This window comes from Oncorhynchus mykiss, chromosome 9, assembly GCF_013265735.2.
Source record: "Oncorhynchus mykiss isolate Arlee chromosome 9, USDA_OmykA_1.1, whole genome shotgun sequence".
Taxonomy (NCBI): domain Eukaryota; kingdom Metazoa; phylum Chordata; class Actinopteri; order Salmoniformes; family Salmonidae; genus Oncorhynchus; species Oncorhynchus mykiss.
This window is the reverse complement of record NC_048573.1, coordinates 42,635,333-42,654,110: the sequence shown is the minus strand read 5'-3', so window position 1 is coordinate 42,654,110 and position 18,778 is coordinate 42,635,333. Positions and strand designations below refer to the sequence as shown.

Genomic DNA, 18,778 nt, shown 5'->3' with positions numbered 1-18,778 from the left:
GCTGTTTTAGGAAACAATAACAGGACCGGTGGCTTCTGATTGGTTCAACCCGACAGCTGCCCAATACCCCCTCTCCGACTGATAAGTTTCTCTAACCAACTTTATTTAGTATGAAGTCAAGTTGCTTGTGTTTTGAAGAAGTGATCAAAGGGAAATTTCACCGCAAAGAAGATGAAGCTGTGTAAAACGTTTTTAGGTGAGTAGCCTATGTATTATCTGTTTTTCTCTCTTCAGTAAGATATGTGTTGATGGCTAATTGAACTCAGGTTAGGAGCAAGTGACGGTCGTTCACTAATTTATATGTTAGTATAGGTCTTGCTCTTTTGTTGTAGCCTAACTTGCATGTTTTTTATTCAATCATTTGAATTATGTTATAGTCTGTTTATGCTGCATTATTTGATATAGCCTATAGATGTTTAATCCAATACTTACTTGTTAATTTCGTAGGCTGTATAGCCAAGTGACTCATTTAAAGACACAGTAGCCTATTGGTTGTAAGGAAAGTGTCAGTATTTGCATTGGTTTATCACTAGGATGGATAAACGGGTTGGTTGTTTAGCAACAAAACCGACGCGTGCGGAACAATGGGAGAAAACAGACAGGGTTGGCTTAGAATGTTGCCAACATGTAAACTAGTGAATATTTAGTCTCCACTGTTTATTGAAAACATAAATACATTTGCACAATGGGCACTTGTAGTCTCGCGAATACATGGTTACAGCTGTTTTTTAGCTAGCTAGCGAATTTAATTCAAAACACCTCAAAACAAGACATGATGGTATCAAGAACAAGATTAAACGATCCAATTCCTCACATGGCAGTTTGTAATTCCTGCTAGCAAACTGGCCATCCAAGAATCACAACAAGCTGGCTTCTGCCCCGTGGATGCGCGCACATCAATTTCGTGAAATGTCAGCTAACCCATCTATTGGCTAACATCTTCCAGCCACTAGGCCTACTAGACACAAACAGGTGGCATCCACTTTATTTAAACAGTCTAATTATGTCAAGGTGGCTGCTTTGTATTTCATTTACAATAACTCATGAACTCTACTTACACAATGTAATTTTAACCCAAAATGTACGGCAGCTATAGAGTAGTGAGGAGGAGGAGTCTACCATGTCAGGAAGTGACTTCACCAATCATTTTCTCTATTCAGGGTTCACTCAAACATGTTTTAAGCTTTGTTGTCTGAATCGTTTAATCAAAGTTTTCGCCTCCAGCTCCGGTCATGACAACCACAATCTGTCTCCTGAATTGTGCACTAAACCCGAACTATTTTTCTCTGCTTTTCCCTCGTTTACAATATTTACCACATCTACAAAATCAAATTGGCTCTATCGTAAACATTCAGGGAAACAAAACATTTGCTTTTTGGTCTTAATTTAAGGTTAAGGTTATGTATAAGGTTAACACGCAGTGAGGTCAGCGTTAAAGTTTGGGTTAGGTTTGAAATAATATTAAGAAGATACATTGTAAATGGGGGTTATGACTTTATGGTTGTGGTAACTAATGACGACCGTTTTCCCTGACTAAACTAGCTGGCTAGCTGAACTGTGCTAGTTTTCGTTTCATTTCCAAACTTCATAAACTTATACAATCATGTAACAAAAAAATCGCTGGAAATAAACTTACATTATTTATTGTTGTATTGTTTTGATGAAGCGTCATGATTGGTTGGAGAACGACAGTGGCGAAGGTAGCCTTGTGGTTAGGCCAGTAACCGAAAGGTTGCTAGATCGAATCCCCGAGTGACAAGGTAAAAATCTGTCGTTCTGCCCCTGAACAAGGCAGTTAACCCACTGTTCCTAGGTCGTCATTGTAAATAAGAATTCGTTCTTAACTGACTTCACTAGTTATATAAAGATTAAATAAAACGAATAAATATCATCGGATCCAAGTTCAGATTTGAGCTCCATTGGCTTAGGGTTTGCTGGACGTTTCTGACTGTTCTTGGAACTGTGGGAACGGGCAGCCTCTCCCCGCTTGGCTCGACGGGATATGTAGTGATTTTGCCAACACAGCTTGAAATGTGGGCCTACACAGTCTTGTACCGAGGAATGAAGTGCTGCCAGAGCGCGACCTTCACCTTTTTCAATATGAGAATACACGGAGCTGGTAAAAAATATTTCTGGAAAATTAGCCTATTTCTGAAGCTAAATAAATGTCCCGCAAGATCACATAGGTTAACGATGAATGAGTATTTTACATAACAGAACCGAATATAATAACATAGCATAACATCTCATCGTTTCTAGTGAGATTTTAGGACAGTAAACTGAAGCTGAATAGTCGCATTTATTTTCTCATGCGGCTCAAAGCTCAACAGCGCGCGCCACTAAACAATATACGTGCTTCGATTAGTTTGTTAACACCATCTGGTCTAACTTGCTCAGGAAACAGTAATCTAAATGTATATTCCAATGAAACTGATTGAGATCAAATGATTGGCATGCAGACGCAGTTTGGGCATTCACTGGTAAAATGTGAAGAATTGTCATTGACAGTGATGATGGCCTATTTTGAAATTAAGTAGACCTATGCCGAACTTGCCGTTTAGGGGTTTTAAACATATAAAATTTCTTGAGACAATATATGTGAGTATAGGCAGACATTGCAAATGGAGGATGCATTTTAATCATATTCTATAGGCTAATAATATGCAATGCTACATCTGTCAGTACAAACTTTGATTGAGAAATTATGATGTAATAAATAAATACAAATTGCACTACACCACTGCTTGTAACCTTAACCTTTTTTTCAACTGGCTATCATATTTGTTGATTAAATCGGACTGTATTAATATTACGAGTAATCGAGGAATGGCACGAGTTAATCGACATGAGAAAATAGCAACTCGACAGAGTGCATTGACGACAATGAATGGCTAAATTACTTCCGGACACAAGGGGTCAGCGGAGCTCCTCCGTCTCCTCACCACTCTATAAAACTAGCAGACAAGGTCAATTAAATATATATTTTTTAATTGCACAGTTGCTGATTTTCAGCTGTTTATGAAAAGTGTTTCTGTAGCCTACATGACCGAAATTATATAAACAGAAAAATGTTTTGACTCCTAACCACACAAGGCCCTTTGTGCTGACCAAAGATTTCCTGAACTCACATTCCGTCCAGACACTTTGTTAGACAAAGGAAAGTTGTGTCCCTTCAGGGATTAGTGGCTCTTAACTCTGTATAGGGGACGTCAGGCTGCAGGCGTATTAAAAAAGTTTTGTGCGGGGTGGGGGAGTCTGTCAGATTGGTCCATCTGTTGGTGGGGAGTCGAAAGTGTAGCCTACCCTCTCGTTGGTCGCCCCCTATGTAATATTTATACAGCCGGTCCTAGTCACAGCAGATCCAACGCTGATTGTATTCCAGAGCAGGGCTGTCCATCTGCACTGGGGCTTTAAGAAGTGCCTGAGATTAGATGGGGGAGAAAAAGGCCCCAGCTGGTAACCGAAGAGGAGGTGAGTCTCTTTAAATATGCAAAACTCTTTCGAAGTTACTTCATTTTTATCGGTGCCAAAATGTGGATGATTTTTTTCTAGTTTTGCAACCGGAGGTCTGATGGATATAGACTAGGCCTGCTAGGCTATAGACCTATGCCCAATAAGTAAAAACATTTAGTTACATGCACTCCAAAGTGTAAACTACTAATTCATTTTAGCCCATTCCTATCCCTAAATTATTAATTGGGTTTCTAAACTTGTATAGGCTGCGTGATTTGATGATTATACCTCGATGATTAGACCTCGATTACTGTCTTATATTCGTGGCTATGTTAGCATTTATTAACATATATTTAAACCTACTTCTTAAGTTTATGTTTTTTTTGCTGTTACATTATATTATTTTCATCAAAACAAAAGTTTTTCGGTTGATACTTTGGATGCCTACACAACGTGCTACGAAGACGTTGTCTATAACAGACCCCATGCAATTCGAAGTGGCACAGCGGTCTAAGGCACTGCATCTCAATGCAAGAGGCATCACTGCAGTCCCTGGTTCGAATCCAGGTTGCATCACATCCGGCCGTGATTAGGAGTCCCATTGGGCGGCACACAATTGCCCCGGGTTTAGCTGGGGTAGGCCGTCATTGTAAATACGAATTTGTTCTTTACTGACTTGCCTAGTTAAATAAATGATAACGTCAAAAGCCGATGTTTTTTTAAATGTAACTTTGTAGGGTTTTCTATCGGTGTGCATTGGAAATTGTTTTATATTGTGCTGTAAGAGTAATTATCAAACTTATAAGACCAAATGTCATGTTTATGGAAGGCAGTTTTAGCAGAGTGGTCTAGCTACTGTCCATGGTGCTGAAACTAAGGCACGCGCCACCCAAGCGCTGTCCGGGACACTGAACTGTTCAAGATCCTTGCACGGTGCTTAGATTTGCCTCAATACTGATGTTGATTGAGGGTGTCGAGTCTAAAGATAATGTATGATTGATGCACCATGATAAGTGATATCAAAAATTAACTGGAGTACCCGAAGCCCTGCCCCTCTTAGCCTATGTTGTGGGGTTTGCTATGGTGATGTCAGAGTATGGGGGAGGGGTGAACAAGGGACCATGAGCGAAAGGTAAGGCAAAATTACGTATTCTCGCTGACAAAGGCAAATGAAGCCATGTTTTTTTGCTTATATATTTTGGTGTAGGCTATTCTACATTTAAAGTTGGAGTAATGCCGCATTTGTAAACTGGAGACTGTCGGAAGAGCACCCAGCTCCGGATTATGTTTGATGTCTCTAACGGTCAATGAGGGCGGTGCGGGGATGTTGTGGACGTTGTATCCAATGCTGAGCAGAAGTTGTTGAAATAGGGATCAGAAAGCCCGTTTTGCCTACTTGAAAACAACGAAGCAACCAGAACCATTCAAAAATGGTAGGCTATTTATAAATCATATTACGTTTACAATTCTGCAGTATATAGTTACATTATTATGTTCCCCAAATTCGTTTGAAATCAGATTGTAAGCCTATCCTTTCGCGAATATATTTTGGTTTCTGAAATGGACGTCCCGGTCCTAATTCTTAAAGATGCAGTCTCTTTAGGCTGCTCATTTATATAAAACACTAATCTTATTTCACATAACCTTCAGTATCATATACATTATGGACTGAAAAAGCAGAATACACAGTTCTGTTAATCCAAAGGTAATCCAAAGGTAATCCAAACGACCAGAGAATGTCAATTCGGACAAATAACTGAACTCTTTTGGATATTCCCCTTGAAAAAAAACGCTTATCGTTTTGATATGAGTTTCAGAATAAGCTATAATGTTCACAGTTTGTAAAAACATTAATGTGTGACTTGTAGCCGATTGAGTGTTGCTTAGGGTTACAGAAACTTGGAGAAAATCATAATGTTGATAAGTTTGAAAGCTGTAGGCCTTGTGCAGTAGCCTATGCCATTGTATTTTGTGGTTTACCCTTCCCTTTACATTATGAAGAGCCTATAGAAAAAGTAGGAGATATCAAATCATATTTGAAGCCAGGCATATTTGTTTCGATTTAGGGTGCTATTGTGAAAGTCCTTTATGTTTTTGCAACCCAGAGAGGCATAGGCCTTTAATAAACGCAATGTTGCCTACTTTTCTTGTTCCTATCTCTTCAGTTTTTTGTCTTTGTAGTTCAGTTGTATGTGGATGTTCACTCGGTGACTAATTAAGGCCCAAACCTGCATGTTATTTTGTGACAAAGTGGCTTTGCAATGGGCCTACTTGCTGCGTTACTGTATAATTTGCCTAGTGCTTTGCTACTCGGCTCGCAGGAGGTTGTGTGTCGATGACTGTAAAGTGTGTCGGTAGGAGACGGGGGAGGTGGAGCTACATTTCCGAGAGCCGATGCGCCCCTCAAATGTCACCATCTCCCGGGGCTAAGTGCGCTCAGAGTGCCATTTATAACGAGTTTATTAATATAGTAGCACTAGAAAAACCCACCCAAGCTTGATATTTGAAGGCTCACTCTCTCTCTCTCTACTGCAAGGACTGATTAAATCGAAGGCGTGGTGGCATAGCATCTCATACAGAGTGAGTGTGTTAGGTCGTGTTAGCACCATGGACAGCGAGCGCCGTTGTGTTTTTGTGCAATAACGATAAACAAAGACACGAAGCCCCGTTCTCGTTAAACCCACAATCATATATTTTTTGTTGAATCTATTCAAATGTGTCCTACAGTATGCTTTTAGGTCTAATTCCATTATGTGCAATACAGAAGAAAAATAGCATGTTCGAGGGCTATGCTTTTGGTAGGCTAGCTGCTCTGGTAAGCGGATATGCATTTCCGTTGTACAGTTAAATATTTTAGCATATATGCTTCATGACTGGTTTATTAAAGCCTATTCCTCAAATAACACAATTACACCAGTTACTGGGCTAGCTGTCCATCCATATAGCAGGCGTAATCATAGGTAGGCCTAATATGGTGTAAAATTATACATATTTTTTTGCACATTGCTGCATGTTTTACGCAACATGATCTTAGAACACTGTAGGCTATCCCTCAGTATCAGTGATTAACTGAGAGCTCTAGTGATAACACACGTGAAGGCCTTCTGTATTGTTCTCATATTTTTCTGGGAGAATCTCACACACAGCCCAATCCTGTTCGTGGAGAGCTACCCTCCTGTAGGTTAGACATTTTTTCATTTATCAGACGCGATTTACAGTAGTAAATGCATACATTTTCGTACTTTCACGTACTGGTCTCCGGTGGGAGTCCAAACCACAACCCTGGCGTTGCAAGCTGCATGCTCTACCAACTGAGCCACACGATTGTAAATAACAGATTAAACAAACCTGATTCCGTTTATCAACCAGCTAATTATTAGAAACAGGTGCGCTAGATTAGGGTTGGAGCGAAAACCTACAGAATGGTAGCTCTCCAGGCATAGGGTTGAAGAGTCCTAATGTATGAGGAGCTCCAAGGTACCAGGTGCCCACATGAGACAATAGCTGTGTGGATGTAGTTCGTAATGTATAGTATGCCTAAAATGAAACAGCTGTGTCGAGTGCCCATGCTATACAGCACCAGTCAAAAGTTTGGACACAAGTACTCATTCCAGGGTTTTTCTTACATTTTTACTATTTTCTACATTGTAGAATTATAGTGAAGACATCAAAACTATGAAATAACACATATGTCATCATGTAGTAACCAAAAAAGTTTTAAACAAATCAAAATATATTTTATTTTTGTGATTCTTCAAAGTAGCCCTTTGCCTTGATGACAGCTTTGCACACTCTTGGCATTCCCTCAACCAGCTTCATGAGGCAGTCACTCAGAATGCATTTCAATTAACAGGTATGCCTTGTTGAAAGTTCATTTGAGGAATTTCTTTCCTTCTTAATGCGTTTGAGCCAATCAGTTGTGTTGTGACAAGGCAGTGGTGGTATACAGAAGATAGCCCTATTTGGAAAAAGACCAAGTCCTTATTATGGCAAGAACAGCTCAAATAAGCAAAGAGAAACGACAGTCCATCATTACTTGAAGACATGAAGGTCAGTCAATCTGGAAAATTTCAAGAACTTTTAAGGTTTCTTCAAGTGTAGTCGCAAAAACCATCAAGCGCTATGATGAAACTGGCTCTCATGAGGACCACCACAGGAAAAGAAGACCCAGAGTTACCTCTGCTGCAGAGGATAAGTTCATTAGATTTACCAGGCTCAGAAATTGCAGCCCAAATAAATGCTTCTCGGAGGTCAAGTAACAGACACATCTCAACATCAACTGTTCATAGGAGACTGCATGAATCAGGCCTTGCAAAGAAACCACTACAAAAGGACACCAAGTATAAGAAGAGACTTGCTTGCTCCAAGAACCACAAGCAATGGACATTAGATCAGTGGAAATCTGTCCGCATGTGTGGTTCCCACCGTGAAGCATGGAAGAGAAGGTGTGATGGTGTGGGGGTGCTTTGCTGGTGACACTGTCAGTGATTTGTTTAGAATTCAAGGCACACTTAACCAGCATGGCTATCACAGCATTCTGCAGTGATTCACCATCCCATCTAGTTTGCGCTTAGTGGGACTATCATTTGTTTTTCAACAGGACAATGACCAAAAACACACCTCCAGGCTGTGTAAGGACTATTTGACCAAGAAGGAGAGTGATGGAGTGTTGCATCAGATGACCTGGCCTCCACAATCACCTGACCTCAACCACATTGAGATGGTTTGGGACGAGTTGGACCGCAGAGTGAAGAAAAAGCAGCCAACAAGTGCTCAGCATGTGTGGGAACTCCTTCAAGACTGTTGGGAAAAAGCATTCCAGGTGAATCTGGTTGAGAGAATGTCAAGAGTGTGCAAAGATGTCATCAAGGCAAAGGGTGGCTACTTTGAGGAATCTCAAATATACAATATATTTTGATTTTGGTAACTTTTTGGTTACTATGTTATTTCATGGTTTTGATGTCTTCCCTATTATTCTACAATGTAAAATAAAGAAAAACCCTTGAATGAGTAGGTGTGTCCAAACTTTTGACTGGTTTTTGGTCATTGTTCACGGGTGTAACGCTGTGTCATCGTATAATTAGAATATCGTTCTATAGCCTAGTGGGTGCAACAGTCTAGTGGGTGCAATAACAATAATAATAATTTAATAAGAGTCATAGCTATTTATCACCCTCTTATGAACCATCCACCTTCTTTTTTTTTTTACCTATAGCTCTGTCCAGATTGAACATGAGATGATTTCTGGGGTGCTTTACAATGATCATTTTGTGTACACGTTTTTTTTTAAACAAATGTTGTACTCAAATAAGATCAACAACAAACAACACCGCCAATGAAATTTACATTATGTAATGAAATTAACTTGCCATATATGGAAAAAATATAGTACGTAACGGGTTAGGATGTAGGCCTGACTAAGTATTTATGCTTTATGCTGGTGATGTATAACCATGACTTTGTGTACAATGTCTCTCCTCTCCAATAGAAAATGAGTTCAGAGGCCAGCTGCTGAACCAGAGGTGGACACGAGGGGACAGAATAAGCAGATTCTGTGAGACCAAGAGGAGCCTGCGAATCAAAGTGAGAAGCTGTGTGTGTGTGTTGGTGTGCGTGCATGTGTGTCACTCTGCTCCTCTCTCCCGCTCTCTTCCTTCCCTCCCTAAACTTAAGGAGGTCATACATTTTTCCTTTTAAAAGCTTTTATTAGAGTTGATAAGGACTCTGCTTCTGTAACCAGATCTTGCTCCATTGAGGATGAGGGGAGGTTCCACCTCACTTTGAAATCAGTATGAATGTTATGTGTATGTGTTTGGTTATGGATGTATCTGTGCTTTAAAATACGTGTGTGTGGGAAGAGGAAGACGGGGGGGGGAGATAAAATGATACTGCTATGGTACTTGCAATGAGGTACTATATGGATTGATGATGGAGAATAATTGTAGAGAAGTCACTCAAAAAGTGAAGCTGTGTATGTGTGTGTGTGTGTGTGTGTGTGTGTGTGTATGAGCATCAATATGTGTACCTGTGTGCCTATGTAGTATGTATGTATGTGTGTGAGTGAGTGAGTGAGTGAGTGAGTGAGTGAGTGAGTGAGTGAAAGAGAGAAAGAGAGAAAGAGAGGTAGTGAGTGCACTGTCATAACACTTTGTTTTTCAGATGAGTCAGGAGGCAGCAGAAACAAGAACACGGACCCGCTCAAAAGGCATCAGAGGTGAGCTGGGGCCACACACATGCACGTTCAAACGCATGATACTAATGGAAACAGCTTCGTTTGGAGTGCATTTAGCGTAAAGTGTGTATTTTGATGTTCACTGTTTGTCTTTTTACTCTCCAGTACCCAGTGAACTCGTGGGAACAGAGTTAAGGTGAGAGAGGACGATGTTTTATGCTACAGTATTAAATTCACAGACACACGTTTCCTATTACTGTATACATGTAGCCCAGTCCTGATAAATGTAATATTGGTTTAGGCCGGCCCAGTGCACTTAAACCAGAGCATGCAGATATTCAGAGCAAATAAACTGGGCTGGTGATGAACTGGAAAGCACATACAGAGTTTGAACGTATCCATTGCGCAACATGAAGAAAACAAACGTTTGTTTCCTGTTTGTATCACTAAGTAGCTGCCCCACCCCTGGATGTGATGGTTCAGGCCATGTCAGTGGGAGATATTCACGACACAAAAGGTATGATATACTAACTGTACTAACTACCACTAACTCTTAGCACTCAAGTTCCTATGCTAACACAGTTTTTTAAATACATCTCAACTTTGGGTCATTGATAAGAAGTGCCATAACAAATTCAACGTATAGTGTAAAATATACACTTGAAGGGGAATTCAATAGTCTCTTACCATCTCCGCACCCACAGCGTTCTCGGATGCCCAATAGTGAAGAAGAGGAAACTTGCGGAGGCGGAGGCAGAGGCAGAAGAGAATCAGCCCGCCTCTAAGAAAAAGTCCCCGTCCCTGAAGTTGGCCATGGACGAGGGTTTCAACGCAGCAGACAGTGATACTGGCAGTGAGGCGGAGCATGAGGAGGAGGAGGAGGAGTCAGAGGATGAGGAACAGAAAGAGAAAGAAAATAACAAAACGCCAAACCCACTGGAATCCTTGAAAGGTGAGTCAAGAGAAGACCAGGATCCAAGGAAAATATCACATTTATCATGGATTGTTATTAGCTATTATAGTGGTATATATTGATAATGATACTAAAGTAAGTAATGATGGAAAGACAAATATAGGGAACAGCTTTCTCTTTAGCAATAACCTATCAACTCTGCACTGTACACAGCCAATTGCGCTCAGGTGTTACCCGAAGACACAGAAAAAGAGACATCTGTCAAGTTCGACACCATAGCTGCACCTGAAGCAGAGGCTCTGCAGGAGGACACAGAGGCAGCCATCACAACCCAACAGCAGGTTTCCACAGAGGCAGAAGCAGAAACAGAGGCAGAGACAGCAACATACAGGCATGAAGAGGAGGTGCAAGTAGTGGCAGAGATACAGGCCACAGAGGAGGAGGAGGAGGAGGAGGAGGAGGAGGATGAGGGGACAGTTGATGAATACAGAACAACAGAGCAGCCCAAAGGCAACGATGAAACAGGGAGAGCAGAGATTGAGGAGAAGCAAAAGGAGGAGGTAGGATACGAGGAAGAAGAGGAAGAAGAGGGGGTGGAGGAAGAGAAAGAGGAGGAGAGGCAATGTGTGGGTCAGGAGAACTCAGATCATCAGTACTCCAGTGGTGACTACAGCAGGCATCAGGCAAAAGTGGAAGGAGATGATGAAGAAGAAGGGGAAGAGAAGGAGGGAGAGGAGACTGAGAAGAAGGTAATAGAAGGAAAGGAGGAGGAAGAGGAGGAGGAGGTGGTCCACGTGGAGCCTCTTGCCTCTAGTACGCTTGCTCAGGGATGTGAGGATACAGAAGTGGCACCGGAGGAGGTAAAGATTGGTACCCCGTTGACAGAAGAGGAGGAAGAGGAGGAGGAAGGAGAGGAGGAAACAGAAGCAGGGGAGGTGGAAGAAGAAGACCAAGACTCTCACAAAGCCTCACCTACCACAGTGGTCATCGAGATACGATCTGAGGAGGAGGAAGAGGAGGAGGAAGATGACTGTCTCTCACAGGGTTCAGGCGTGACAGATGACTCTGAGACCTGGGATATGACCCGGGGGAACTTGGGGCTGCTGGAGCAAGCCATCGCCCTGAAGGCCGAGCAGGTGAGAGGGCCGAACGACGACCAACAATCTACCGAGGACCAGCGCTACCACAGCCCCGACAACAGGGCCAGCAAACCCATGGACCCAGCCATGCGACACAGAGGACACCACAGCAAAGGTAGGACAGTTTATGGTTTATCAGGATGTCTTTTATCCCACCGTAGGTTAATCTTCCAATTATTATCCTGCTCACTCAACTTCTCTCCCCTTTCCATCCAGACAAGAAAGAGGTGAAATGCCCCACCCCTGGGTGTGATGGGACGGGCCATGTGACTGGGCTGTACCCCCACCACCGCAGCCTCTCTGGGTGCCCTCACAAAGACAGGATCCCACCTGAGAGTGAGTACTTTTGTTTGTAGTACTAGCAGAGTAGTAATACAGTACTACCAAAGTGCTAACAGGGAAACTACTGCTTTGAACAATATGCAGACTTGTAACACATACATATATCTCTCTGCCTATGTCTCTTTGCCTCCATTTCCCTAGTCCTGGCCATGCATGAGAATGTGCTGAAGTGTCCAACTCCAGGATGCACAGGCCAAGGTCATGTCAACAGCAATCGCAACACACACCGCAGGTATTATACTGTCCAGTGATTATAACCTCATATTTACCTTTTATCCCTACACTTAAAGACTATCATTGAGTGTATGCTAAATGAGCTGTTGATGAGCTGTAGTTCTAGTCACAAAGTTAGTCAATCAAAAGTGAAACAATTGATGAATTATCACTATCTCTCTTTGTCTGTCTCAGTCTGTCCGGTTGTCCCATCGCAGCTGCAGAGAAGCTTGCCAAGGGGGGCCAAGTCACCCTCAGTCACCCCCAGCCTTCAGTCAGCGAGCCCCAAACTGGGAGCCCCCACTCAGACAGAGTTCTCAGGTGAGCCCTTTCTCCTCCTCCCTTTCTCCCCTTACTTAAATAGCTGTCCGTCTCTGGTGCATTTTTACTCATATTTGACCCCTTCTCTTGCACACAATGTTCTCTCTCTCTCTCTCTCTCTCTCTCTCTCTCTCTCTCTCTCTCTCTCTCTCTCTCTCTCTCTCGCTCTCTCTCTCTCCAACAGACCAATGTGTTTTGTGAAGCAGCTGGAGATCCCTCAGTACGGCTACAGACCCAACATGGTGCCTGCTACACCCCGCGCCAACTTGGCCAAAGAGCTGGAGAAATACTCCAAGGTTTCCTTCGACTATGCAAGCTTCGACGTCCAGGTGTTTGGGAAGCCTATGCTGGTTCCAAAGATGCCCGCCACCAGTCAATCCTCACCCAAAGCCATCAAATGTAAGATGATCTTGGCAGAAAGAATTAAAAACTATGAGAATGCAGGGAAAGCAGCTATAATCTTTATAGCACATTAATAACAAGGTTGTGTATTATGGTAATTGAACGGTCATCAGATCTGATAACAGTAAGGGGCTAAAAATGTATGGATTAGAGACAAAGGTTCTCGAGTCCTCAATCTTCAACCTTGAAGGGCCTTAAGATAAGACAAGATAGTCGTTTATTCATCCCCCAGAGGAGAAATTTGCCATAATGCCATAAAAACACAACAAAAGACACACAGACATTAAAAGCAGCACATCATCAATGGATATCAATGGATATGTTCATGTTAAAAGCCTCATAGCATATGTATTTTTATTTTACCCCTTTTTCTCCCCAATTTTGTGGTATCCAATTTTTATTTATTTTTTTACCCCTTTTTCTCCCCAATTTCGTGGTATCCAATTGTTGTAGTAGCTACTATCTTGTCTCATTGCTACAACTCCCGTACGGGCTCGGGAGAGACGAAGGTTGAATGTCATGCGTCCTCCGATACACAACCCAACCAGCCGTACTGCTTCTTAACACAGCGTGCATCCAACCCGGAGGCTACACCGTGCACCTGGCAACCTTGGCTAGCGCGCACTGCGCCCGGCCCGCCACAGGAGTCGTTGGCGCGCTGAGACAAGGAGATCCCTACCGACCAATCCCTCCCTAACCCGGACGACGCTAGGCCAATTGTGCGTCACCCCACGGACCTCCCGGTCGCGGCCAGTTACGACAGAGCCTGGGCGCGAACCCAGGGACTCTGATGGCACAGCTGGAGCTGCAGTACAGCGCCCTTAACCACTGCGCCACCCGGGAGGCCGGTATCCAATTGTTGTAGTAGCTACTATCTTGTCTCATTGCTACAACTCCCGTACGGGCTCGGTTGAAAGTCATGCGTCCTCCGATACACAACCCAACCAAGCCGCACTGCTTCTTAACACAGCGCGCATCCAACCCGGAAGCCAGCCGCACCAATGTGTCGGAGGAAACACCGTGCACATGGCAACCTTGGTTAGCACGCACGCACTGCGCCCAGCCTGCCACAGGAGTTGCTGGTGCGCGATGAGACAAGGACATCCCTACCGACCAAGCCCTCCCTAACCCGGACGACACTAGGCCAATTGTGCGTCGCCCCACGGACCTCCCGGTCGCGGCCAGTTACGACAGAGCCTGGGCGCGAACCCAGGGACTCTGATGGCACAGCAGCGCCACCTGGGAGGCCCTGGAAACGCTCTGTTTTAGGAAAAAGAAATCTGTCTGCCATCGCACTGCAATGCTCCAGCCAGGTACTGTGGAGGGCGTGGCTAGTGATGGCCTCTATACTCCTGAGCTTCTTGAGGTTCCGCTTATCTAGGGTGGGATCTAGATTGTTCTCTTTCCACTGCGTCAATCACCAACCCCAGGTATTTGTACGAGCCCACCCTTGCCACAGTGACCGCATTGATGACCACAGCAAACGCACTCTCCTTCCTCCTGAAGTCTATCACCAGCTTATTGGTTTTAGACCCATTCAGCTCCAGGCGGTTTCAGCTGCACCATATTACAAATGAAGATATTTCCTCCCTGTATTGGGAATCATCATCCTTTGTAATGCAGCCTACAATGGCTGAATCGTCTGAAAACATTTGTAGGCGACAGGAGGCTTGGGCGTGCCAGCAGTCTGCTGTGTAGAGGGTGAAGAGGAATGGTTACAAAACCGTCCCTTGTGGGGCATCTGTGTTAGTGAGGATGTTGTCTGAGACAGAGTGGTTCTGTAGTCTGACCCACTGCGGCCTGTCAGTGAGGTAGTCCATGACCCAGGTGATGGTGGAAGGATGTAACTGCATGACCTGGAGTTGGCGGGCTAGAAGATGGGACTGGATGTTGTTGCACAGTCCTTGAGCACCCGAAGTCTGAATTAGAGGTCGACCGATTATGATTTTTCAACGCCGATGCCGATTATTAGAGGACCAAAAAAAGCAGATACCGATTAATCGTCCGATTTTTAAAACGTATTTGTAATAATGACAATTACAACAATACTGAATGAACACTTATTTTAACTTAATATAATACATCAATAAAAATAAATTTAGCCTCAAATAAATAATGAAACATGTTCAATTTGGTTTAAATAATGCAAAAACAAAGTGTTGGAGAAGAAAGTAAAAGTGCAATATGTGCCATATAAAAAAGCTAACATTTATGTTCCTTGCTCAGAACATGAGAACATATGAAAGCTGGTGGTTCCTTTTAACATGAGACTTCAATATTCCAAGGTAATAGGTTTTAGGTTGTAGTTAATATAGTATTTATAGGACTATTTCTCTCTATACCATTTGTATTTCATATACCTTTGACTATTGGATGTTATTATAGGCACTTTAGTATTGCCAGTGTAACAGTATAGTTTCTGTCCCTCTCCTCGCCCCTACCTGGGCTCGAACCAGGAACACATCGACAACATTAACATTAACTGACTTGCCTAGTTACATAAAGGTGTAAAAAAAACTTTTTTTAAATTGCCCAAATCAGTGTCCAAAAATACCGATTTCAGATTGTTATGAAAACTTGAAATGGGCCCTAATTAATCGGCCATTTCAACCTCTAGTCTGAATTCATAGGTCCTGCCACCTTCCTGGAATTGGTCAGTTTTAACTGTTTCCTCACCAACAGTCAGAGTAATAGCAGGACTGGTCCCAGACTCCGCTGTTGTAACCTCTCCATAGACCCCTTACCAAGGACTGTGGGCTCTTGTTCTCCGTGGCCGACATGAGTAAGACATTTAAGCGTGTTAATCCTCACAAGGCTGACGGTCCTCAGAGCATGTGCAGACCAGCTGGCTGGAGTGTTTATGGAGACATTCAATCTCTCCCTATCCCAGTCTGCTGTCCCCACTTGCTTCAAGATGTCCACCATTGTTCCTGTACCCAAGAAAGCAAAGGTAACTGAACTAAATGACTATCGCCCCATAGCACTCACTTCTGTCATCATGAAGTGCTTTGAGAGGCTAGTTAAGGATCATATCACCTCTACCTTACCGGACACCCTAGACCCACTTCAATTTGCTTACTACCCCAATATATCCACAGACGATGCAATCGCCATTGCACTGCACACCACCCTATCCCATCTGGACAAGACGAATGCCTATGTAAGAATGCTGTTCATTGACTATATCTTAGCCTTCAACACCATAGTACCCTCCAAGCTCATCATTAAGCTCGGGGACCTGGGTCTGAACCCCGCCCTGTGCAACTGTGTCCTGAACTTCCTGAAGGGCCGCCTCCAGGTAGTGAAGTTAGGAAACAATACCTCCACTTCACTGATCCTCAACACATGGGCCCCCAGAAGGATGCGTGCTCAGCCCCCTCCTGTACTCTCTGTTCACCCATGACTGCGTGGCCACACACTCCAACTCAATCATCAAGTTTGCAGACGACACAACCATTGTAGGCCTGATTACCAACACTGACTAGGGAGGAGGTGAGGGCCCTGGCGGAGTGGTGCCAGGAAAATAACCTCTCCCTCAACATCAACAAAACAAAGGAGCTGATTGTGGGATTCAGGAAAAAGCAGAGGGAGCACGCCCCTATCCACATTGACGGGACCGCAGTGGAGAAAGTGGAAAGCTTCAAGTTCCTCGGCATACAATACACTGACAATCTGAAATGGTCCACCCACAGAGACAGTGTGGTGAAGAAGGCGCAATAGCACCTCTTCAACCTCAGGAGGCAGAATAAATTTGGCTTGGTCCCTAAGACCCTCACAAACTTTTACAGATGTACAATTAAGAGCATCCTGTCAGGCTGTATCACTGCCTGGTATGGCAACTGCACTGCCCGCAACCACAGGGCTCTCTAGATGGTGGTGCGGTCTGCCCAACACATCACTGGGGGCACACTGTCTGCCCTACAGGACACCTACAGCACCCGATGTCACATGAAGGCCAAAAAGATCATCAAGGACATCAACCATCCGAGCCACAACCTGTTCACCCCGCTATCATCCAGACGGCAAGGTCAGTACAGGTGCATCAAAGCTGGGACCAAGAGAATGAAAAACAGCTTCTATATCAAGGACATCAGACTGTTAAATAGCCATCACTACCCGGCTACCACCCAGTTACTCAACCCTGCACCTTAGAGGCTGCTGCCCTATATACATAAACATGGAGTCACTGGTCACTTTAATAATATAACACTAGTCATTTTAATAATGTTTACATATTGCTTTATTCATTTCATATGTATATTCTGTATTCTATTCTACTGTATTTTAGTCAGTGCCACTCCGACATTGTTCGTCCTAATATTTATATATTTCTTAATTCCATTATTTTACTTTTAGATTTGTGTATTGTTGTGAATTGTTAGATATTACTGCACTGTTGGAGCTAGGTACACAAGCATTTCGCTACAGCCGCAATAACATCTGCTAAATATGTGATCATCTTTTTATTTTTTTATTTGATTTGTTGGGTCATTGTCCTGTTGAAAAGCAATTGATAGTCCCACTAAGCGCGAACCAGATGGGATGTTGCTGCGGAATGCTGTGGTAGCCGTGCTGGTTAAGTATGCCTTGAATTCTAAATAAATCACACAGACAGTGTCACCAGCAAAGCACCCCAACACCATCACATCTCCTCCTCTATGCTTCATGGTGGAAACTACACATGCAGAGATCATCCGTTCACCTACTCTGCCTCTCACAAAGACACAACAGTTGGAACCAAAAATCTAAAATTTGGACTCATCAGACCAAAGGACAGATTTCCACCGGTCTAATGTCCATTGCTCATGTTTCTGGGCCCAAGCAAGTCTCTTCTTCTTATTGGTGTCCTTTAGTAGTGGTTTGCAGAAATTCGATCATGAAGGCCTGATTCACACAGTCTCCTTTGAACAGTTGATGTTGAGATGTGTCTGTTTCTTGACCTCTGTGAAGCATTTATTTGGGCTGCAATTTCTGAGACTGGTAACTCTAATGAACTTATCCTCTCCAGCAGAGGTAACTCTGGGTCTCCTTTCCTGTGGCTGTCCTCATGAGAGCCATTTCCATCATAGCACTTGATGGTTTTTGTGACTGCACTTGAAGAAACGTTCAAAGTTCTTGACATTTTCACGATTGACTGACCTTCATGTCTCACCTTCTTGCCACAAATGAACTTTTAACGAGGCAGACTTGTTAATTGAAATACATTCCATACCTCATGAATCTTGTTGAGAGAATGCCAAGAGTCTGCAAATCTGTCATCGAGGCAAAGGGTGGCTACTTTGAAAAATCTCAAATATAAAATATATTTCGATTTGTTTAACACTTTTTTGGTTACATATGATTCCATATGTGTTATTTCATAGTTGAGATGTCTTTACTATTATTCTACGATGTAGAAAATAGTAAAATAAAGAAAAACCCTAGAATGAGTAGGTGTGTCCAAACTTTTGACTGGTACTGTATGTACATTTACAAAAATGTCCATATACAGGTTTTCACTTTGTCATTATGAGGTATTGTGTGTAGATGGGTGACAAAAAATCCCAATCTAATCCATTTTGAATTTAGGCTATAAAGCAAGGTGTATGAATACTTTCGGAAAGTATTCAGACCACTTGACTTTTTCCACATTTTGTTACGTTACAGCCTAATTCTAAATGTATTACATTGTTTCTCCCCCCTCATCAATCTATACACAATACCCCATACTGACAAAGCAAAAACAGATTTTTAGGAATGTTTATTTTTATAGAAAATTAAAACCGGAAATATTACGTTTACATAATCATTCAGACTCTTTACTCAGTACTTTGTTGAAGCACC

General features: G+C 42.9%; 1 protein-coding gene and 1 pseudogene across 13 annotated transcripts in view; one reads left to right on the top strand and one right to left on the bottom strand.

Moving 5' to 3' along the window:
- LOC110533013 overlaps positions 1–1,979 on the bottom strand; it is a 37,352-nt pseudogene extending 35,373 nt beyond the window's left edge.
- The window catches only part of myt1a (myelin transcription factor 1a), a 35,915-nt gene continuing 17,185 nt past the window's right edge, over positions 49–18,778 (top strand). For 3 of the 13 annotated variants that reach the window (XM_021615771.2, XM_021615770.2, XM_036988056.1), the window contains exons 1-12: positions 116–196; positions 3,383–3,471; positions 8,942–9,036; positions 9,613–9,667; positions 9,791–9,821; positions 10,077–10,142; positions 10,330–10,577; positions 10,752–11,792; positions 11,894–12,013; positions 12,161–12,251; positions 12,428–12,553; positions 12,738–12,952. In XM_021615771.2, coding sequence (XP_021471446.2) covers positions 3,432–3,471; positions 8,942–9,036; positions 9,613–9,667; positions 9,791–9,821; positions 10,077–10,142; positions 10,330–10,577; positions 10,752–11,792; positions 11,894–12,013; positions 12,161–12,251; positions 12,428–12,553; positions 12,738–12,952 — 2,128 coding nt within the window. In that variant the 5' untranslated portion in view covers positions 116–196; positions 3,383–3,431. Of the gene's footprint in view, positions 197–3,382; positions 3,472–4,522; positions 4,887–8,941; positions 9,037–9,612; positions 9,668–9,790; positions 9,822–10,076; positions 10,143–10,329; positions 10,578–10,751; positions 11,793–11,893; positions 12,014–12,160; positions 12,252–12,427; positions 12,554–12,737; positions 12,953–18,778 lie in introns of those variants that run through there. The other 10 variants (XR_005053254.1, XM_021615777.2, XM_021615767.2 and 7 more) reach the window with 9 other exon arrangements.